The sequence below is a fragment of the Manacus vitellinus genome, unplaced genomic scaffold (genome assembly GCF_001715985.3).
Source record: "Manacus vitellinus isolate BGI_N305 unplaced genomic scaffold, ASM171598v3 scaffold_7_pilon, whole genome shotgun sequence".
Taxonomy (NCBI): domain Eukaryota; kingdom Metazoa; phylum Chordata; class Aves; order Passeriformes; family Pipridae; genus Manacus; species Manacus vitellinus.
In genome coordinates, this window is record NW_021940813.1 from 29,645,868 (window position 1) to 29,670,176 (window position 24,309).

At 38.2% G+C, this 24,309-nt stretch overlaps 1 protein-coding gene across 1 annotated transcript in view; it reads right to left on the reverse strand.

The window, feature by feature from the left end:
- Positions 1-5,654: 5,654 nt before the first annotated feature.
- OCA2 (OCA2 melanosomal transmembrane protein) overlaps positions 5,655-24,309 on the reverse strand; it is a 172,071-nt gene continuing 153,416 nt past the window's right edge. Inside the window, exon 23 of the mRNA XM_008931958.3 lies at positions 5,655-6,235. Within this exon, the coding sequence (XP_008930206.1) occupies positions 6,148-6,235 (88 nt within the window). The 3' untranslated portion in view covers positions 5,655-6,147. The remainder of the gene's footprint in view (positions 6,236-24,309) is intronic.

A 24,309-nucleotide genomic window follows, 5' to 3' on the forward strand; every position in this document is an offset into this window, starting at 1 on the left:
ACTGGCTTCCCTTGATCAATTAGGTTGGTTACCTTGTCATAAAAGGAAATCAGGTTGGATAAGCAGGACTTTTCTCTCATGAAGCTGTGCTGGCTGTGACCAATTACTGTGTTGTCTTTCAGGTGTTTTCCAATACTTCCCAGAATAATCTACTCTATATCTTTATCAGGCACTGAAGTGAGACCAACAGGCCTGTAGTTTCCAGGGTCCTCCTTCTTACCCTGCTTGAAAATCGAGACAACATTTGCCAGCTTCCAGTCAGCTGGGACCTTTCTGGATTCCCAAGAACTCTCAAAAACCATTGAGAGAGGTTTTTCAATGATATCAGCCAGCTCTTTGAGGACTCTGGGATGAATCCCATCAGGCCCTATAGATTTGTGGGGATCCAGTTGGAGTAGCAGATCCAGCACCATTTCAGGGTCGACTCGAGTTGATTATTCTCACAGTCATGGTCCTCCAGCTCAGGGCATTGAGACCCCTTTGGTCCATCATCTGTGTTGAAGACAGAGGCAAAGAAAGCATTAAACACCTCTGCCTTGTCTCTGTCCCTGTTTGTGAGGTGACCATCCTCATCCTGTAACGGGCCATTGATATTTCTATACAGTCTATTGCCCTTAATGTATTTGAAAAAACTCTTTATCATCCCCCACATTTCTGACCAGCTTCAACTCCAGTTGCGCTTTGGCCACAAGAATTTTCTCCCTACACCAGCAGGCAGAAACTCTGAATTCTTCCCATCACTTGACCTTGCTTGCACTGGGCATACACCTTCCTTTTTTTGCCTTATTTCCAAGAGAAAATCCCTGTTCAGCCAAGCTGGCCTTCTGCCTCACCTGCTTGACTTCTGACATTCAGGAATTTCCTGCTCCTGTGCCCTTAGGAGGTGATATTTAAAAAGGGACCAGCACCGATGGACCCCAGCACCTGCAAACATTTTCCCAAGCAGGGAATTAATTACTAATTCCCTGAGCAGTCTGAAGTCTGCTCTCCTCATATCCAGAGCTGAGGTTTTGCTGGCATTTTTCCTCCTGTTAACAGAGATTTTAAACTCAATCCCTTCATGGTCTCTGCGGCCAAGACAGCCCTCAATCTCCACTTCATTCACGAGATCCACTCTGTTGAGAAGCAGCAGACCAAGGAGAGCATCTGTCCAAGTCAGCTCCCTTAGGACCTGTTCCATAAAGTTGTCATCCAGATTTTTTAGGAATCCTCTGACCCAGGTTCTACCAGTTTTGTGATGCTCCTAGTTAATTTCTGGCAAGTTGAAATCCCCCATAAGGACAAGGGTAGTTGACTTGGAAGTGTCCCTTAGTTCCAAAAAGAATAATTCATTGGCATCATTGTCCTGGCTGGGAGGTCTACAGCAGACTTCCATGGTGACATCCGTATTTGTTTGCCCCTTGATTCTTACCCAGAGGCTCTCAATTGTGCCATTGTCAGCTGTGAGCTCTGTACATTCTAACCCTTCTATTACATACAGTGCCATCCCTCCACCACTTCTGTCCTGCCTGTCCCTCCTGAAGATCCTGTAACCATCCAAGAGGACGCTCCAGTCGCAGGTCTCATCCCACCAGGTTTCACTTATGCCAATTGTGTCAAATCTCTGGAACTGTGTCAGACTTCAAGCTCCTCTTGTTTGTTCCTCATGTTATGCATATTGGTGTAGAAACATTTCAAGTGCAGCACATTGTAGTCAATACCTCATGAAGACGATTGGGGGATCCTATTAGTGCCCGTTTCTTCAAGTTTTGGCACACTTTCCCACCCCTCATCACTGATGAACCTGGTTTTGTCTCTTTCCCCCTTCCAAGCTAGTTTAAAGATCTATCAATGCCCCAATAGCTCCTGTGCTAGAACTCTTTTCCCCCGTGAGATAGGTGCATCTTGCTAGGTGTCAGTAGACCAGGTGTTGAGTAGATCAGCAGGCTGCTGTGTAAATCCATGGTGTATTTTTGTCTTGGCTAGTGTTTATACTTCTCATCTTTTCAATTCAAAAAGGCCATAGTGAAACTTCAGAAAGTGAAAAAAGGGATAAGCAAAGATATGGGAGTATTTCCCTATAACGACTGAGTAAATAGACCGTGATGTCTAGACTAAAAATATATCTATAAAATCATGATTTAGAAAAAAGGATGCCTACACATTACCCCTTCTCAACCAAAAGATTTGGTAAAGGTGTTGGGGGAGAGGTGTCACAAAAATAAATTAGCAAAGGACAAGTTCAAAACAAGCATCTGGAATATTCTTCCCACAGTGTACAGTTTATCTGTGAAACTTCTTATGACAGATGTTGAATGTGCACAGGTTCAGTGAAGAGCTCGATAAGTTTGTAGAAGGACAGTCCATCAGGTGCAGTGTAATAAAGATGCTGTCTCTCATTCAAAAATCTTTGGGTCATAGAGAACATAATTTTATGTTTGCTCTACTCCTTTTCAGAGTCAGATGCCAAGCCCCATTGTCAGGGACGGATGTTGGGCTGGGCAGATCCTTGACCACTTTCAATGCTATTCCTGCTAGATAGCTCAGTATTTGGTGAAGTTCTAATATACCTTTGATTCTTTTCCCCGTTTTCAGTAATTGCCCAGCTCATCTACTGGAGATGGTTTATTTTACTGGGCATTGCTTACATTGCCTGGTAGTGCTATTACTCATGTACTGCTCTCTTACTGCATTTTATACCATTCAGAAAGGTTAAATGAATCTCACAGTAGTCATACATTTATATTTACTACATGGCTTAAAACAAATATTATCAAATAGCCCAATGGGATGTCAATGAAAATAAGAATACAATCCTATGAGATCATCCACAAGCATACTAAAGACAATGTATTTCTACATTATTTATTACTTAACTAATACTTTGTTAAGCCTTTTAGAGAGAATTTCACTGGAAAAATAAATTCCACTGATACCTCAGAGTTTTTTGGATTTTTTTTAACTTTTGTAGCTTTTAGAAGTTGTTTAGTGAATGTAGATTTTAATGTAGCTGTATTATATCCCTTACCATGTAGCATAATGTTTACACATACCAACCCTATTATCCCATTCCATATCAATCCCCCTAAATTCTGTTAGCATGTTTAGTCTTCTTTTCAAAGTAGAATTGTAGAAAAGACCAGACCAGAAGTTATCACACAGACACAGCGACCTTCAAGCCCAGAACTTTGGAGAAGCTCCAAGGACTGTGCGTGCTGTGAAGAAGATGAAGATGAGGAAGAAGGGGCGTGTCGGGGGGCAGACCTGGGATTGGATGGACCTTATTATAAAATAATAGAACCACTGTCTGGGCAGGCATGGGCACGTTGTGTATTCCTCTGGCCTGAGGCTTCATTAACAGACTTACTCTCTTTATCTTATACACTAAATTGGCCTGGAGTTTTTTTCTCCACGCTCTCTTAGGGCAACATCACCCACTCTTCAGATTCAATCCATTTTTATGGAATCCTGCACACTAGTTTTTTCAAGGATGTAGCCACTGTAACTTGGCCCTTCTGATGCGCAGATTATGTTGATAACTATAAGGGAAGGCAATGAAAACTATACTTCATTACCTTGCAATTATCTGAGGCATCTGGGTAATTTTCCCTACACTCCCATAAAGCTCTGTGTAAACAGACAATTTTATCTTCTTTTTACAATTTGTTTTGTTACATAAACTCTTACTGAGCTCTTCTTGGTCGTGCAAAAGAAGCAAAAATGTTGTTTAAGGAAGGGAAGTCATTTTAAAGGAAGAAAATTCTCAGGAAAATAATATGTCATTAAAAAAAATCCTAGAAGCAGAATAAATCTAAGTTTTGTTGCCTAAAATGATGATCAATATGATTTTGTACTCCCTGTGCACTACTTGCCTTCTTTTGACTGAACAAGTAACATAACAGAAAGAAAAGTCCATTTGAGTTCTGTTGATGTATCCCTTCTAAAGCCAGTGAGATCTCTCTTTCACCAAGTGTTCCAGAGTATTTGCTGAGTGAAAATCAACTGCTGCACTTCTGCCTTCTTCCTTCCTGCAAATTGTAAATGCAGACATGCATTTTCATGTCAACTAATACGATCTCATTATTAGCATGAGTTTGCTTAGGATTGGCAGGAGGGTTTCAGGGTTTCAGAAGCAGGATATGGGTTTGTTTCATTTTTCTATCCTTTACAAAGCACAATAAGAAATAATTAGCACATAGTATTGTGCGACCATAGTCTCATTTTTATACTCCTACATGCCAACACTGTTTTAATAGAATAGGAAAGAAAAGAAAACCTTAAATCATTGTGTTTTACCTGAAGCTGATTTTGCATTCTCTAGGACTTAATACAACAGTTTTTGCGCAGCCAATGACTGCATCAGGATTACTCCATAATGAGAAATGTTGAGGGCTATAAAATACTGTGTGACTATTTTTAACCAGAGATCAATGTTAAGCTGATTAAATAAATGTTCTTTAATTGAAACAGAATTCCAGTTATTACACAGTAAACTGCTCTTGACATTGAGTGAGACAGGCCAAATTCAATTTCAGATTGTCTGAGGAGTGTCTTTTAGGCTCATCTGTTTATTTTTTGTTTTGTATTATTTTGATCCAGGCTTTTTGCAGGGCTTTGGTGGGGTTTTCTGGGTTGTTTTTGTGTTGGTGTTTTTTGGGGGGGTTGAGGGGGTTTTTTTAGTTTTTTATATATATATAAAAGGAAGTGGAAATTATGTTCATTCTGAGACAAGATCTTGTGTTCTACAGGTGGTCACTGTTAGAGCAACCTCAAGGTTTCTCAACAGTGTTGCAAAACTCAGCACCATCATAGGAGAATTCACTGATCCAGGGGACTGAGCATGGATTGTGATGGAAATGTTAGTGGGAAGTTTTGGATCAATGGAGAGACCTCTTCCTCTCTGGTTCCACACATTTTCTCCACTATCACTGAATCTACTAGGAGGGGTGGCAGCAACCCTAACTTTGAGTGGGTGCTGTGCCTCATTTCCATTAGCCTCTTAATATCAAATTTCAGACTTTTAAAAGAAATCATGGTGAGGAATACAACCTGCATATGAATAAAATGGGATGTACGATTAATCTCACACCCTTTTGTGGGAGATACTGCTTCTTTCTCACTCACGTGGTTTGTCTCAAGGACTAAGCAGAAGGCTCCCTGTAATTCAGCCTAGTCAACTCGGGTTGCACTCAGCAGATTGTCGATTTTTCTGACTCAAGATAAAACAGATCCACCAGTAATTCAGACCAAACCCACCAAGGTTTTGGAAGACGGGATTTGAGCCATTAAATGCCTCACAGGACTTAATATTCCTAATGAGAATTTTGACCCGTTCTGACAGCCAATTATATGTGGTTTAGCACACTATGATCAGAGATAAGGAAATCAAAGCCAAAGTTTGATCTCATTCTTCCATATAGTGTATTAAACTATTAAAATATTTAGAGTACTCCTTCATGAAAGTGAATTAATAATTAAATGGAAGATGCCCAATGCTTTATCACAATTTATGTCCATACTTTTGTAAGAAGAGGGGCATTAGTTTATTTTAAAGAAAAAAAGGGTAGCTTAACACTGTTTAGGAGCTTTAAGATGAGAAACAAAGCCTCCACAGAATGCAGTCCCAGTTCCAAAATAATAATTCCTTCCACAGCACATTTTTAAGATGTGTTTATTTTTAAATGTAGATAATGATACATCTTTCATAGTGTACAGACTTCCTGCTTAACTGTCAATTATTACAACTGGAATATTAGTTACTTTCATACAAATAGCTAAATATATTGACAAAGGAAAATGAAGTCCTAAAAAGAAATTACTGAACATCTGCTATTGTGAATGAGTTTATCATCTGTGACTATACTCAGACTGTGTCAATACAAACTTTCAGGCACAGCATACTCCCTGGAGATGGTTCCTTTTTATCTGCACAATAACTGCATTCGTAATTAAATATATGGATTCTTAAAATTTTGATTGTCTAGTTCTGCAAATTGTTCATAAAACAGAAGGTTAAGAATGACCAAATCTGATGTTTATGCTGACAATCAATTTGATTAATACCATATGTTGGGGGTTTACACCTTTTTCCTTTTATATGTGTTCTTAGCATTCTGATATAAACTAAATGAAAGAGAAAGCTTATTTGAGTCTTGAAAGTATAAATTACTATGAGTTCCAACCGACTACAACATGAGCAACAAGAAGATAGCACATCCCAATGGTACAGGATACAATCATCATGGGGAAACCTAACCTGAAAGAAAAAGAAAATAAAGATTAACAAGGATACAATAGTTTGCTCTCCAACCAATTTACAAAAAGGAAATTTAACTTATCCTACACATTCCAAGTGACAAATATGCTTACAGCAATGCCAAAAGCATAGATGTACTGAGCATATGACAGTCTAATATTCAAGATTATATTTCTACTTCCAGCCTATTTTAGAGATACAAGGTCAAAATTCACATAATTTCATTGTTTTCAGGACATCTCCTCCAATGTACACTGTCTCAGAATCTGGTGTACCTTGTTTTATTGTTGTGTGTTTTTTCCTCAAATTCAACATGCAACATACCAGTAAAATAATGATTCTTACAAATTATGCATCATTAGAATAGATTTTCAAAGGTGTATCACTTCAGGTTAGTTGTGTAATGCTGGTATGGCACTTTGTAACTTAATATGGATGAAACTCTTTAAATGGTTTCCCTGTTGATCTGTCAGCTATCATTCTTCTTACATACATACCTCTCAAGTCTAACAGACTGTTGGAAATCAACCCCAGGCACTTGTAAAAATGTTAAAACTCTGCTATTCTATTAAAACAACTATTTCTTTTTCCCCACAGAATAAGATTTTATAGTTTTCTTTAGACTGACAAACAGAGACAGCAGAGACAGACAAGTGGAAAGGATGTTGTGGAGTTGGCCAAGTCCTGCTCTCCTAAATTTGCAGGTCTTTCAGATGTGTGAAAAGAAAGAAGTTTTCTGAAACTCAAAAGCATTATTGTATGATACTTGGGATCTGTGAAGAACCACTGCTGTGATCACACTCATTTTTTTTTATACTACTAAAATCACAAGGAGAACTGAGATGAGAAATGGTCATGCCACTAATGACCCTCCTTATATACTTTCTTTTGTCAAGTTCAGACAAGAGTTTCCATAAAACTCAGCAAAGCATGGCAAGGGTCTCTGAAGTACAACATTTCATTTATTCTTTTCCTTAAACTAAGAGCAACTTACTCCATGTGGCTATATTAACTGTGCCTTTTTGCCTTACTTATTAGGAGCCCTTAGAAAGGTTCCTCAAGCCTATTTCCCTCTAACAAAGATGCCCATTTTTGTAGCGGACAGGAGGACACCATTCTCTGAGCTTGGTTGAATGAATAGCTCCTTCCTTTAGGAATCTACAGCTAGAAGGGACCATTTGGGGCATTAAGTCTGGCCCCCACTTCCTCAGACTATGAAACCACCTGCATAAAATGAAAATTAAACTTCTCAATCTGTCATTGATGTCTGCTTTCTACCTGCAGCTGCAACATTACTCTGAGATCCTCAAGAGACAGTTTCCTTCATTGGTGTTTTTCTGAAAAGCTGACTGGCAGAAGCATAGATGAGACCAGCAGATCGGAAGTGCTATCACCTTTAACAATCATTGGTTCGAGTTACTAACAAGGGAATTTTACCAGGGGTGAAAGTCACTGCTAACACAAAAATAATCAGCTCTACTATAAAGTTTGCAGAATAACTAGGAAATTAAGAACACAAACACTCTAAAAAATACATTGAAATTATTTAGGAAAGAACAAGTTTGTCCATAATGGCCACTCTTCACGGCTACTCTTGGCCCAGTATCAAAGTGAGCCAATCTCACATACTAGTAGAAATACATGGAAACCAAGAACAAAAGGAAATCCTTGCAAGATAGGAAATGTACAAAGAGAAAACTGACAGGGCTGCCAGATCGTCTCATTTCTGTCTCCTTGACATTAATTGGAAGAAGCTGGACTGTCTCCATGTGTCCAAAAGTGTTCCTGTGTCCATCACCCAAAATTGCCTGCAAGATCTGCCCAGAAGGACAGCTCCCACCATGACTGGCTCCAGAGGTTTTCTCCTTCCTCTCTCTTGGGTTTAGGACCTGGTATGCTGGCCTCTTCCACATTTTGGTATTGGGCATCATTATTGCTGTTCTGGCTCCAAAGACATTAATGTTAAGCTGCTATTTGAACCTGGGAAAAGAGAAAGCGAGAGTAGAGAGAAGGGCCAGCTGTGTCCAACAGGTGAATGATGAAAGGAGAGAAAAATTATTAGAAAGGGTCACAGAATTGTCACAACTTTCAAATATTTCCTGCAAAGTCTGAAATCTGTTTAGAGGATTTATTTTTCTTCTTTTTGTTCATATGAACATGCATAATACTGCAGAGAAGTGTTATTTTTTTTCCAGTCTGACTGGTCAGATCCTTGCTTTTGAACAACTAGTTTCTTGAAAGAGCTGCATCACTATTCAGTCACTAAACTATGATAGAGCTGATAATATTGTAAAACAGCTGAGCTGAAGCATCTCCTGAAGTTATTTTAATTTAAAACAAATGGCAAAAATTAAATAAGTTAATTGGCTGGCTAGCAAACTGCTCCTCAGACTCTTTGCTTTTTTCTCTCAGCAAATCTGATCTGCAGCATTTCCTAATCTCACTTAGACAAAAGTGTCCTAATAGGACAAAAAAAGTAAAATCAGCAACAACTACAAAAATAAAATAGAGTGGCTAAAAAAACGTGCTCCATCCTTCAGTATATCTAATGAATGCTCTTCACAGCTCTGTCTATATGACAGGCTGGTGAGCCGGAGATTGCTACAACTCTCATAAGAACACTGGCTGTTGTTTGACAGAAAACATAAATCTATTGACCTCACAGTTAGCAAACAATGAGCTGGCACTGGGAGGAGTGGGGACAGAGCAGATCTTAATCTGTATTAATGCAACCTAACAAATCTCCCTGGAGAATGGACAGTAGTTCAGCAGCAAATGGCAATACGTCTTTGTGAAGACTGGCAAGGGGAGGGAAGGACCCAGAAAGACTGAAAGTCTAATTGACCACTGAAAACAAAACAAAAAAGCTCTCTCGAGCTTGGAGGAACTGCATGAAAGAGATTGGATTAATTATACAAGGCCACATACAGGAACTATGATCATACCCCCACCATCACCGTGCTAGTCAGATGTGTAGCTGGAGCCAGAAACAGTTTATGGAGGAACCTCATTTCACTTAGTGTGGATGTTTGCACAGGGCACAACTGCGAAACTGTTACTCTCATTGCACGGACAATTACCCCTCAACTTGAGGTCTGAATTTCAGACATGCTGGCCTGAGCACTAATGTAATTGGATCAAATTCAATGTGGAATTTGTGTACCAGAGAGAGAGGAGATAAACTCAGTCAGTAAGTATTAGTTACTGCAGAGTTAGTCAATTACTTGAGTTGGTTCAGTGCCCTGTTATGCTATTTACACTAACCATTGCTCCCAGGGAACATAAAATTCCTTTCTCAGGCCACATACAACACAATGTATAGCTGCAAATGTTTTCTTTAGTTAAATATTAAGTCCAAGAATTCATTTTAAACAATGAAAAATTACTTCCAGGAACTCTAATTTCCAGCATACTTCTTGGAGTCAAAGAGTACCATGTCATTCAGTTGCTCCTGTCCAGCAGAAAGGATCAGTAGAGTTTAGAAGTCATAAAAACCTTTCTTGTACTAAAACTTCAGATTCATAAGAAACAGTAAGGATATTTGGCATAAAAATACATTTTTGTGTCCTGCACTGGGCAGGCTTTCCTTGCCTCTCCCTCTCTGCAGACAGGGATATACACATAGCTGGCATGGTTTAAAAGGTACATCCTGACTCTCCACAGCCAGCTGAGGGAGTTTCTACCACTGCAGAGAGGAAGCAAGGTCAGATACAAGGAGGGGAAGGATGGCCACATCTAGCATTCACTCCACTCTTCCCCTCCACCTCTTCATGATAGAAGCTTACATGTAAAACTGCTATCTAAGTGAAATCGACCAGCTTAAATGTACACAAAAAACAGATGTTAGCTCTGTGTGAGATAGAGTATTTCTAGTGAGAGCCCCAGGGATTTGTCTTGGACAAAGTTTTACTTATTAATAACTTCAGCGAACCAGTAACAAAGAGCTTGCAAATCGTCCCAGCACAGGACTAATGTCAGACTCCGTGTAGACCAGAATTCAGCATGTTCTTAACAAATCAAAATGAGAATTTGAAATTAAGAAAATGAAACTCTGTGAAGGTAAGTGTGAAATATATATTAGAAGTCAACCATGGGCACAAGAACAGCAAGGAAAGTGAAGCTTTTCACTGGAAGTGACCTAAATATTTCTAATTCTGCCTCACTGCAAGATTTCTGGCTCTGTATTTACTTAGAGAAAAGCAAACCTTTGTATGGTTATGTTGGGAATAAATTCCATTTTTAATAAGTTTCTACAGAAGTGAATATTACAGTTTTCTTAGGTTATAAGTTATCCAATATTATTTGCTAAATAATAATAGTGAAGCCTTTGGGGTTGGAATTGAGTTTTCTTGGACAAACTGATCTCCTACATTACCTTAAAGCTCTATTTTGTGATGCTTCAAGAGCCAGTAAGACCCAGTATTACAAGACCCAGGTTCAGTGCCCTGTTCTGCCTGATTTGGGACATGAAATATAAGATGTTCTCATGAATGCAAACCTTGCCTATAGGCACTGCCTTCACGGACAGCTCATAACTTGCACAGCCTGTGCATCCATGGGGAAATCTGTGGAAGGAGCACACCTCCAAGGAAATGGGGAACCTTCGGTGGATTCTCAGTGGAAAAGCAACAGCAGAAATCTCCCAAGACCAAACCACCGGCAGTGAAAGAACTTTGGTGGTAGACAGGGGTAAGAGTTAAAAAGAGTTGAAGCTAATTTCTACTCCTATTTGTGTTTGCAATTTAATGCACAATTTAAATTCAACTGATGGAGTTTGAATCAGGCTTAAAATTTTGCTTTTCTTGCTTCATCTCAGTTTCATACTATAAGTTATGTAGAAGGTATAATGTCAGCTTTGCAGAAAAGGACACAGGGTTCATAGTGGACACCAAGTTGAACATGAGCCAGTTATGTGTCTTTACAGCAAGGAGGGCTAATGGTATCTTGGGCTGCATTAGGAAAAGTATTGCCATCAGATCAAGGTAGGTGATCCTTCCCTCTATTCGGCATGGATGTGGCTACACCTGGAGTGCTGCATCCAATTCTGGGATTGCCAGTACAAGAGGCATGGGCATAATGGAGAGAGTCCAGTGAAGGGCCACAAAGATTATGATTAAGGGACCGGAGTATCAGTAACACAAGGGAAGGCGTGGGATCTGGGACTGTGCAGCCCGGAGAAGAGAAAGCTCGGAGAGAAATTCACCAATGTGTTTAAGTTCTTGAAAGGATGGTGTAAAGAATACAGTGCCAGGCCCTCTTCAGTGATACCCAGTAAAAGGACCAGAGACGGTGGGTACAAACCGAAACACAGGAAGTTCTGTCTGGACATCAGGAAACACTTTTTTACTGTATTGTTGACAAAGCACTGGTACAGGTTGCCCAGGGAGATTGTGGAGTCTCCATCCTTGGAAGTATTCAAAAGTCACATGGATGTGGGTCTGGGAAATAGGCTCTAGGTCATCCTGTTTGAGAGGGACCTCCAGAGGTCCCTTTCAACCTCAGTCAGTCTGTGATTCTCACTCACCTACTTGTTCCTCTGTTATTCAACACAGGATAAGTAAGTACCATCTGCACACCTGAAAACTGACATCTCACCAGAAAATATTTAACAAAGAACAAAAGACATATAATTCTTCTCAATCTTGGACAGTCTCTCATTGTATGCAGCACTTTGCTCTGGAATTATGATAATCATGAGCTCATTTTAAAAGAACATCTAAAAGTCTATGAAAGCAGACGTGGGTGTGGGCATACTTAGGACATACATAAGGTTAGTTCTGAATGAAAGTTACACGTTTTAATGAAGTTACACCTTTTAATTGAACTTGCAAAGTAGTGCTCTTTTCAACAAAACGATATAACCACAGTACTCATCCTATTTCTTTTCCTTTCTTTCAGTGCAGAGTACCTTATGAGTCTCCTATCATTTCAGTTGTATTAACATTTCCATCATTCCTAGTCTTTGACATACTGATCCATTTCTTCTGAAAGGAAAATATGGACTATAATAACAGCTTAAAGGAAACATATTCAAAATGTTTATCACATGCCCATGACTCCTTCAAATCCAGACACCTGTTGTAGCTCAGAAACAGGTGGCTAAAATTAAAGTGATCATTAATTTAAGATTAAATTGCTCTGAATTTCATATAGTCTGTAATTACATAAAAATTACAGTGTGGTTACCTGCTAGTTACCATACACAGGAGTTCCTGTGTAATTTAAATCACAGAACAAAACCTATAATTCTATTTTCTTCTGCTTGCTGAAATTATAATAATTTCTCATGATATTCTATCTCTTTTGAGTCTATGCCAAGATTTCCCATAGAATTACTGTCAGGAATAAAACTTAAGATAGGGAAAATCATATCCTGAGTGAGAAAACATAAAGGTGTTATACTGTGCCTCCTACAGTCTAGAAAATCCTCCTAAAGGTGTTTTGCTGTAACCTCAACATAGTTATATACAGAACAAGCAATGGGCCTTTCCTTGGTCTCCCAAAATTCTGATTACCAAAAGAAAAAAAGTGCAGGGAACTACAGGCCTGTCAGCCTGACTTCAGTGTTGGGGAAGGTCACGGAGCAGATCATCTTGAATGCCATCACACAGCACTTGCAGGACAACCAGGGGATCAGGACAAGCGAGGACAGGTTTATTAAAGGCAAGTCCTGCTTAACCAACCTCACCTCCTTCTATGACAAGGTGACCCACTTAGTGGATGAGCAAAAGGGTATGGATGTTTTTTGCCTGGATTTTAATAAAGCCTGTGACACTGCTTCCCACAACATTCTCCTGGAGAAACTGGCTGCTAATGGCTTAGACAGATGCACTGTTTCTTGGGTAAAAAAATGGCTGGATGGCCATGTTCAGAGAGTGGTGGTCAATGAAGTTACATGCAGCTGGTGGCCAGTTACTAGTGATGTTCTCCAGGGCTCAGTACTGGGGTTAGTCCTGTTTAGTATCTTTACCAATGATCTGGAGGTGGGAATTGAGTGCACTCTCAGTTTGTAGATGGCACCAAGCTGGGCAAGAGTGTTGATCTGCTGCAGGATAGGAAAGCTTTGCAGAGGGATCTGGACAGGCTGGATTGATGGGTTGAGGCCAATTGTATGGGGTTCAACAAGGCAAAGTACCATGTCCTGTACTTGGGTCACAACAACCCCATGCATTTCTATAAGCTTGGGAAAGAGTGACTGGAAAGCTGCCCTATCAAAAAGAACCTGGGGGTGCTGGCAGACAGCCACTGAACATGAGCCAGCAGTGTGCCCAGGTGACCAAGAAGTCCAGTGGCATCCAGGCTTGTATCAGAAATAGTGTGGCCAGGACTAGGGAAGTGACCGGAAGTGCCCTGTACTCAGCACTGGTGAGGTCACACCTTGAGTGTCCAGTTCTGGGTCTCTCACTTCAAAAAAGACATTGAGGTGCTGAAGCACGTGTAGAGAAGGGCAACAGAGTTGGTGAAGGGTTTAGTGACAAAGTCCTATGAGGAGCCTGGAGAAAAGGAGGCTCGGGGGGACCTTATCACTCTTTGCAACCACCTGAAAGGAGATTGTGTCAAGGTGGGGGTCAGCCTCTTCTCCCAGGCAACTAGAGACAGAACAAGAGGAAATGGCCTCAAGTTGCACCAGGGCAGGCTTAGGTTTGATATTCAAAAAAATTTCTTCACTTCGAGGGTGGTTAGGCATTGGAACAGGCTGCTCAGGGAAGTGTGGATTCACCATCCCTGGAGGTAGACTCTGCAATGTTAGGCTAATGGTTGGATTTGATAATATTAAGGGTGTATTACAACATAAATAATTCTAAGATTCTATGATCATCAGGGAACCATCTTCTATATAGACAGAGTAGTTCACTTCATACCCTACTAAAGTAGAACATGCCATGATAAAGTGTGGCATAAAGATTCAAGATGATCTGTTAGTGATTTTTCTATTTTATCAAAACTTCATGTCATCCTTGGATCTTTTGTCATATCTTAGCAATGTATTTGTTCTCCACATCCTCTAGGCAGACTCCAAAACAAGTTTAGTCCTCAGCTTGTTGCTTTGTTGTGAAACCTTCATGCCATTCTAAAGTCTAGGGAATGCAAATATATGTAATTGGTTCAGCTTCTTGGGAAAGCCATACTTATTCCTCTCCCACATATCTGTGTAGTGAGATGTAGTTGTGAGTCTGAGTTTAAGAAGATTAAAATCATTATGGCCAACTAGAAGAGAAAATCAATGAAGTATGTCTTCTCTGACAGTACTTATTTTCATTAATTGTTTGAATGGTTCTGATACAAATATTCTACTAATGAGACAGATTTATACAAAACTGTATAAGGTTTACTGTGCAAAAAATGAATGCATTAGGACTGCTGAAATAGGTTTTGCAATGTTTGCAGTTATAGTTTCTGCATTTTATGAAATATTTAACATATTGTAAACTCACTTCTGACAATCATATGCTTTTTTGCCTTGCAAAAAGCAAATTTGAGGCTTAAGGACATTTTCATTAAAATACCTTTTTATAGCTCAAATCTCTCTGCTATAGAAATGTCTCATAAAATAAAATGTTTTGTGTATTTTTGAAACAAACTGTATCCACAAATTTTTTAGACTAAACTGTATTTCTATGTAGTCTAAACAAATCAGACGTAATGGATATGGCAGAAATTAACTGTGATTTATTTTAGTTCCAAAATGTTTCAAATTAAATAACCTTGACAGATTCTATATTATCTTGCATTTTGTCATGAATTCAGGAATGGAAGTTGCCTGAATGTTACTTCCACTAATGCCCTTAATCCCCACCCTCACAAATGGTATCTTGAGGCACTTTTCTTAGGTTTTATTTTTTTCCAAATGTACTCTTTCATTTTGATTAAAGCACAAGATAAAAGGAAATTACATTTTTACAGAAGAGACTAATCAGTCGATTCTTTAATAATTTCATCAGAGCACTCTCAACTATTTTAAAAGCCCTGGACTTTGCTAAAAAGCCAGATGTTGTGTAAGAAAGAGTATGTTCCACCCTGTTCCCCTCTTCTCTTTCTCTCCACTTCGAGATTCCCATTCACGTGCCACACAATGTGATGTTAGAGAGCTCACGTACAGCAGTTCACCAGGACAAAGGAGCAATGCAATTGCATTTTGAATTAAGAAGTAGAAGGATGTTTCTTGTGCACTAATGATGATTTTTCATTATGAACTCAGCAGATGCCTACTGCTAAAAGGCTGTTGATGATGTAAGGCCAGTAAACTTTTCACCACAAAGCACATGCTATAGGCCACACAGTCTAAGCGAAGAGCAGAGAGTGGAGATTTTCATTCCAGCAGTGTGTACTTGGAGGGTTCTCTCCCACCCACCATGAAATGTCAATCAAAGGCAAATAAGGGGGCAGATGGAGCCTCAAAGCCTTCACTGCCATCACGGTGAACTACACTGTACAGGTCTTCCTCCCAGAAAAGCCACAGATATGAGCTCACTACAAGGAAAACTTCTATAAACTGCAGGTCTAATTTTAAGTGCACTAGCAAACTAAGATTAAATAAAGTGAATGCTACTCTAAGCGTATCCATTCCACAGCATGTTAAAGTTCCCAGATACAAAGCACTAAAAAAATAAGTAATATATAAATATATCCCTCTGGATTGTCACAGATATACACCAACATTTCCAATGAGATGAAAGACAATCATAGAATGGCCTGGGTTGGAAGAGACCTTAAAGACCATCCAGTTACAACACCTTCCACTAGAACAGGCTGCTCAGAGTTCCATCCAACCTGGACTTGAACACTTTCAGGGATGGGCCATCCACAACTTCTCTGGGCAACCTGTTCCAGTGCGTCACCATCCTCACAGTAAAGAATTTCTTCCTTATATCTTATCTAAAGATACTCTCTTTCAATTTCAAGTCATTACCCTTGTCCTGCCACTACATGTTCTTGTAAATAGTCTTTCCCCACCTGTCTTGTAGGTTCTCTTCAGGTACTGGAAGGCCACAACTAGATTACGCTGAGGAGATTTAACAGATGGACAAAATAGAAAAAATATAGTATAGAGAGGCAGGTAAGTACCACTAGCAGGATGTTTTAATGTGAGTTTAACTACATAGCCAGCTCACAGATGTTGCAAGTCAATCAGAATCATCACTGTCTAATTGTTACAGATGGCAGATAGGTGTCACTCAGGCCTGCCTTGGGAATAGGAATTAGAGTGACTGAAATGAGGGAAAAACAAGAATAAAATAATTAGATTTTTTTTTTTTAATTATGAAGATAATTAACTATGTTCATATTTCCCCCAAATGGGTGAAAACTAAGATGGTTGCTACACTAGTTTCTCCTTCCCTCCTCCTATCTCCGCCTCTGCAGTGGAAAAGATGGATTGCTACTCCAGGAACACAAGCATGGAGTATAAACCCATATGGGCATTTCTTCATGGACCTACACTGAACTGGTAACAGAACACAAGAATGTCATAGAAATTTGCCAGCAAGTGAGTTATGTAGAGATCATCTGGGCCAACCATTTACACTCAGGCTACATGCACCCTAGTCTTCGTCCTTTTTCTGTTTTAGTCTTTTGAACAATTAAACAGTTGGTTTAAGTGTCATCAAGTGATTCTGTACCATCCTTAATCCCACCACAGAAACACACTATTAACTTTCTTAAATAGCAGTATTATTTTTTCAGATATGTTTTAGACATTTTCTATTTTAGTTTATTTCTCTGAATTTGGCCTTTCCAGCTAAGGTCAATACACTTTTGAATTTCCTGTCTTAGATACAGAAGGTACAGCGATGCATTTTAATGCATTTCAGCTGCAGCATTATGAAACAAAATCTGAAACAAAACCATGGTATTAATATCCTTACAGTGCCAGAGATGTAATATGAGTATTTCTTGACTGGAATAATTAGATGGGGTTTTTTTCCCTTTTGTCTTTAGAAATTCTATTCTTTAAATAATTTCCATAGTACTAGGAAAGCAATTTACCTGTATGACACTTGGTTTTGAATCTCTAATAGTTTTTGTTTAGCCTTCATTATCAGCAAATAGTAATGGAAATAATAACTGGCTTAACAACAAATGAACCCAGAAGAAGATACAAATATTTTTTAAATTGTTTAGTAACATTTAGTAATATATGTCAAACAGTACTACAAAGACAAAAAACATAAAGACGAAAAACCTCCAACACAGCACTGGTTTTCAAACTTTCCTAGAATGAATACTTTCCTTTTTCTTTAGTGACTTCTTCAAGGTTCATAGAATAAAATTGACAAGTTGCAATAAAAAAACCCCAAAGACTCAAACAAACAAACAAACAAACCCCCCTCAAAAAACTCCAAAACCCAACAAAACCTTATCTATTTTTCAGGAACAAGTTTGGTATCTGCTCCCATAAAAGTGGCTCTTTATCACTATCAATTTAAAACCACTATCATTACCTAAGCATTGTAATTTTAGCCTATTAAGTTGCTATATATCTGTTTTAAAATTTAGAGTAGCCCTTTTTAAGTAACCTTCATCGAAGATAAAAAACTACAAGTGTTGAACAGGAAGTTATTATTCAAGGGGTTTACTAGTGCTGTTTACATTAAAGCAATACCCTGAGTGTAAATATAATCAGGAAGATAATTATTTTTTTTAAGTTGTCAAAATTCACTGCTAAGTTCAAGCAGTAAAAAGCAAAGAATACAGTAAATACTACTACATCTGTTATGTGACAAATAATATCTAGTTTACACAAGAAGATAAGAATCTATTTACTATTGCATTAAAAGCACTACTTCCTTCAAGCAGTTCTAATTTCAAATGCATTCCAATGAAAATAACGTAAACAGTAAATCCTCCTTTCTTCTGATTGTGTTGGGAGACATCAGAATAGTCTGTCTGACACATTATCTAGTAACAGAGGGGAAAATCACTTTGCCAGTTCTATTAAAAATATCAAATTATTTGAGAAAATGAAATGCTCTGTAAAACCATGGTTATGATGTAACTCCAAATGTCTGTATGATGCTTTGGCAGGCAAATATGAAGCATGTAATAAAACAAACTCAAGCTGAGAACTAATATTTTCTCTTAAGAACACTTGTTAGTCAACGTACATATAGCAAATGTGTATAAGCTTCATACTGACAATGTACTCTTGAGTTTCCCAGACTTATGTCTCTTTCTGCCATCTAGTTTACCTTTTTGTTTGGATCTCCTGCAAACTGTTTTGTAAAACAGTGTTTAGAGACACATAATTTCTCCAAGCAAGTATACTCAATCCAGTATTTTCTGTCTAATTCTGGTAATTGCCAAAATACCTTATTTAATTAGAAAATTACTTTCTAATTTCAGCAATATTTGAATAAGACTCTTGTTCAGCAACTATAGTGACTGTCTAATCAAATTTAGCATGTTATAATTAACTGGAAACTTGGCAACTGATGAATCTGAATGAAACTGAAAAAAGTAGGAATTTTTTGGAAAACAAAGCCAATCTGTATCAGCGCATAAGACATTACACATGTAAGAATTCAAATATGTGTTGATCAATACAAACAACTTTGTATGAAATTTATGTCATCTCCCAGGTGGAATAGAAACTGAACTGAGTTCAGGAAGTTTGGCTTTTTATCTTCCCGAGTCAAATTACAAAGAGCATGGAAATGAGCAAGCACTTCATCAGTTCTTCTCTTCTTACAATCATCTCTACTTGGCTGAACTTGTTCTCTTCCCAAGTTCCCTTTCCTCCCTTCTCCCACCAACTCACTTATCCCCAGCTTATGACACACATTTTGTCAGAACAGGACTATCTTCCACCCAATTTGTTTAGGAGCTCAAACCCTGTTTCTGGGCATATAACTGAAATGAATCACCTTCTAGGAGCTGTTCCTTTACATTAACTACAATGACAGCCAAGTGTGGAAATAAAGATATCAACACTGTAGAATGGAAAAGTGAGGTGAGATAAATCTTTCTGTTGACAAGAAGCTCCATGAACACAAGAAAATAGTGAAACCCTATTTTGTACCAATTTGTGTCTTAAGTTTGATTGACTTTCTGTCTAAGTAGAAATCTTACTACTGTAACTTATAATGATGCTCACCTGCGTGGATTTTTTCAGTGTGTAAAGAAGTATAGCCTCAGACTGCTCTTTCTTTCAGAGGAAATAATAGAGTTTCTTTTCCTCTTCCCAGCCACTGACTTTGATGACATTTCAGAGATTTTAATTATATTTGAGAAATGCAGCCCCCTTTACCCACCATTCTCCCCCCTCTCAAAAGTGTTTGAAGTTGATAAGCATATTCAGAAGTTATTAGGTGGAAAACACAACGACATATTCACAGCAAGATGACTGCACAGGAAAGCAGATGAAAAGTTAGGCTTTGATGGAAAGAGAGGAACAAAAAGCTTTTCAAAGGCATTCTTTTCTGAAACATACTTGTTACAAGGAGACAACTTGATATAACTCAGGAAGGATTAGACAAATACCTAGTTTTGCATGTGCTTACATTATATATAGTTCTAGTCTCAGAGTGCTCTGTATTATCAGAGTGCTTATAGGTGTGCAAAGATAACAGAGAAGACAAAGAAATATGGATTTAAAATTCAGAATGAATTAGCATACATTTTGATTTGAAATTTCATGTAATCCCTAAGGAGTTGTTAAATTAAATAGAAAAACTAGAATTCCATTATTAAGTTATAAAAAAAGAAAAATTATTATCACAATTTCATTTTAAATTTCAAGATGATTTAATTAGTGTGCTGCTGTTGACACCTCCATGTTATATATCTCAGACTTTAATAAGGAATAGAAAAGTGAAATTCCATTTACCAAAATATTGTAAAACAGCGGTATGACTTAATGAATGATCTCTAACAAAATGCAAATGTAATGAGCTTTTTAATCAGTTTACTACTCGGATGTATATCTATTGAACATGAAAACATTACTAAAGTAGGGAATAACATATGATTACGGCTCAACCTGATAATACTTCTGCATGCAGTTTGTATTCTGAACTGTTACATATTCTGAATACTGTTCAGAAATCTCACAAAGCCAAAAATTAATATTCCAGTAGTGCGTCTCTTAACTGAAAACTCCAATTATTCTTACGATAAAGAATAATATCTACCAAAATACAAAGAACAAGTGAACTGCTTGTATGCACTGGTTAAAATTATTAAAGATCAAAAATGTATTTGAAGACTTTTTCTAAATGCAACTACATTATTAGTTTGCACCAAATATACTGTGCTCTGATAGATACAGTGGAAATAAACAACTTGTACAAGTGTCCCTGAAGTAATTTATTTAATGGTAAGCTTCAGCACATATTTAGTATTTCAAATTTTTCTATGCATTGACATACTAATTGCTTGCACTTCAGAATATACACTAACTAAATATACTTTGTGTCAGAAGAATGTACTCACTAGATTTGCTATACAATATTGAAAACGTGGGATAATCTTAGTAACCCTTTAAGTGAAATACTTATTCTGCAGTCTAAAGAGAACAACAAGAGAACACCCAAGTCCATGTAAACATGTGAAGCAATTGCAGATTTAACCATTGGCTTTTTGAATGTCAGTATACCAGACATAAAGCTTCTTTTTCTTGGTATGTATGTACATGCATTTGTGGCAGGGAAAGGAAATTATTTTGTGCTGTAAGTCAAAAAGCCCTGCAGGGGCAATAAAAAAGATACAAATTACCTTCTGCCTATTTCCCCTTGTAAAGAGCATAAATCTTGTGCAATGCTCACAGCATCTGGTGGGATCAGCTCTACAATCTAATGCAGGTCATGTAGTTCTCCTCCGTGTTAGTGTGTGTTTGTATATATATATATATATAAAATATATACATATAAATAGAATATATATAAATATATATATATAATATATATATAAATATATATATAAATATATATATATAAATAGAATTTTCCTCAACTAAGCTGTAATGTAAACTACTACAACCAAGAGGAGATTTCATTTCAAGCCTCAGCTTGGCCCTCAATCTGTTTCTTTTTTTTCAATTCTGTCAGGGACAGAAACTTTAAAAATCCTTTATAATAACAGAGCATTTCATTTTATTGCCAACAAAATCACTCTTACTGCAGAACCCTCCACTGATCTCTTAAGTGAAACTAGAAGCAATGCTCCTCCCAGCAGTCACTGGTTTTGCCATGGCTGCCTGTACTACTCTTGGCTTTGGAGGCCACTTTATCTTCCAGCTCTTCACTGATCTCTCTTCACACTGTGTCTTCTCGCCAAAGAGGTGTTGTCCTTGATCCTCTTCTCCCACTTCTCCCACCTCTCATCTCTGGATGATTTCACCACAGACTACATGAAACTCAGCAATGTCCCCTCTGGCAACAATTCACTGATCCTGTTCCCTCCAATTAATCTAAACTCACTCTCTTCAAATCAAAGTTCAGTGCACTCCTCTGCAAGGTCTTTACTGATATCTAGCTATCAATTTACATGACAGCCAGCACCATTCTCTTTTTCCCCCCGTAAATCTTTCCATTTATTTCCTTTCTGCATAGCACTTTCATTGTACTCTTTACCCTCACATGTCATTTATCAGTTTGGACTCACACTTCAAGCTTCATCTAAAGCACTTGTAGATAAACCCTGTATGCAAATGTTCTTTCCTGACCATTCACGTAACTAAAACACTAAGTTATGACTCTTCAGCTTCTCAATGTCGTTTTCTTTGACTTCAAGAAATACTAAGCTCCAAAAGTTCAATCATTGCAGGATTCTCTTTGCATCTCTCCACTAGTTCTCTTCTTACAAAAGCAGAAGCTTTGTCAACTTCTGTAGACTAGCATCTCACTGTTTATTCACAGTGCAATGTTTTCAGCTGCATCTTGGTGTCAGCCTTCATCACAATATGTTATTTTTCAAGTTGGCACCTTACGCCCATAATGCTTCCTAACACTGATAGGGAAATCCTAAACTGCCTGTAAAGTCATCTTGTCAGTATTCTTCCACTTCATTTTGTCCTGGCACAACTACATGGACATCTACTTTGTGGTTCAATATTATATTTCTTTGTGTTTCTCTCTCAGTTGGACTAACATCACCTAACGTGGGGTGTCCAGAACTGAGGCACTCTAAAATAGGCAGAAGTCTGTCCAACTATCAGAAAGAGATAGGCACACACATGAGCAGTGAGGTCCTTATCTATCTTCAGATCAATTTGCACATTTTTTCCCCTATAGTTAGTGAGTCTCATAAAAGAGTTTACTTCTTTCTACAAACGCGCTTGTTATGTCTGTAAAACATGTAGCAATATCTGTGCTCTAAAGAGTACAAGCACAGGATGACAATGCAGTTCTCACACGTACAGACACAAATCACAAAATGTCAATTATTCATGACTGAGGTGAAGCCATCTGCAGGGCCAGGCAGAACTCATTTCAAAGCATAGTAAAGAGAGCAAAAAAAGATTTCCAGATATCCAATGTATGTAAAAGACTTTATGTATGAGGAGATAAGAAGAAGGTATAAAAAGAGCTACAGCTCAATATGAACAATAGCAAATGAAGAGCAGAAAGAAAACTGGTCCAGTATGGGATCCCCCATTTCTGATCAGTGCCACTACTCATCTGTACATCCTTCCTCACCTTTTTTAGAGAAAGAGATCTGTTTTTCTGTTTGTCATTCACAAATTTTTTCTCACACATCTCCATAATGATTTGTCGTGTATTATCTTTTCCTATATAACTGGGTGTTGGGGTTTAGGAATTATACTCCCCAATTCAGTGCCTCCATCAAGACTTTCCAAACCACACGATGCTTGATCACTCCCTTCCTGCTGCAGCAGATTGGAGAGGAGATATGGAGGAACAAAAGGCAAAGATCATGGGTTGACATAAGACCAATTTACTGGAAACAGCAATGAGATAAGAAAACAAAAAGTAACACCAACAATATAAATAACAAAAGTGTACAAAAGAGAGGGTGATTTACTTGCAAATTGCTCACTGCAGAGCCCTACTCAACCCAATTGCAGCCATGTTTTCTTGACTAGAAGTAATCCCTCCTCCCTGGAAGAGTGTCCCTTCCCCCAACTCACAGCAATGAGGCCTTAGCCAGACCCACTCTCAGCTACTGCAAAGATTAACCCTGTCCTGGCCAAAACCAGGACACTGGCATAAATAAATTACTATTCTAAGGAGATGAGTTTTCTGTTCCAACTTTCCAATTCAATACAGTTACTGATATTTTTGTGCTAACCCAACATCCATCCAGATACAGTATGACATCTATGATAATCTTCTATTTATATTGACCACATGGGAAGTACAGGGCAGGTTAAACACCTCACCTTGGCAGCCTAAATTAGCCTTCTCTTTGTATTCATTATTACTGAACAACCTTATATCCATGACTACAAGTTGGTTGGACAGGTACCATGTTTTTGATCAGTGCTTTTACTCTGTCTTGCCTTTTAACTGTGCTGGGCCTTGGCAATAACTGTGGTAACAGCAAGTGCATGACTCAGCACAACAAATCTCAGTGAAGTAGGCAGCTTGGGGCTGAAAATATGCAATCCTCATGAAACTACCTGCACAATAACTGTGCCTTTTACTAGCATGGTATAAACCAAATGAAGTGCTTACAAGAAGAAACACACCAGACTTCACAAACTGAAAACTCAATTAGTATCAAAAGAACAATGAAATATTCTGCAAGACTGAAAGATTTGACCTTGACATTTTCAGTTCACAAACCTGGCAATCGAGCAACTTAGCTACTAAACGTCATGCCAGCCTCAGGAACTGATAGATAGCTCCTGCAGTCCGGGAATACAACCTTCTACTACACGAATTTATACACCTGCAACTTATATGGTAATGTATGTTTCTGTGAATTCCATTTGAATTAAATAAGCATTGAAAGAAAAAAATGCAGTATCAGCAACCAACAGACGCAGATGTTGCTAAATTAACCAGGTCATTTTGCTCCCAAAGCTAGACAAAAGGCCCAAGAGCTATTGGTTGTTCTAGAAGAAGCCTTGCAATCACCTATTTGCAAGGTACAGCTCCATCTGGAAGAAGATA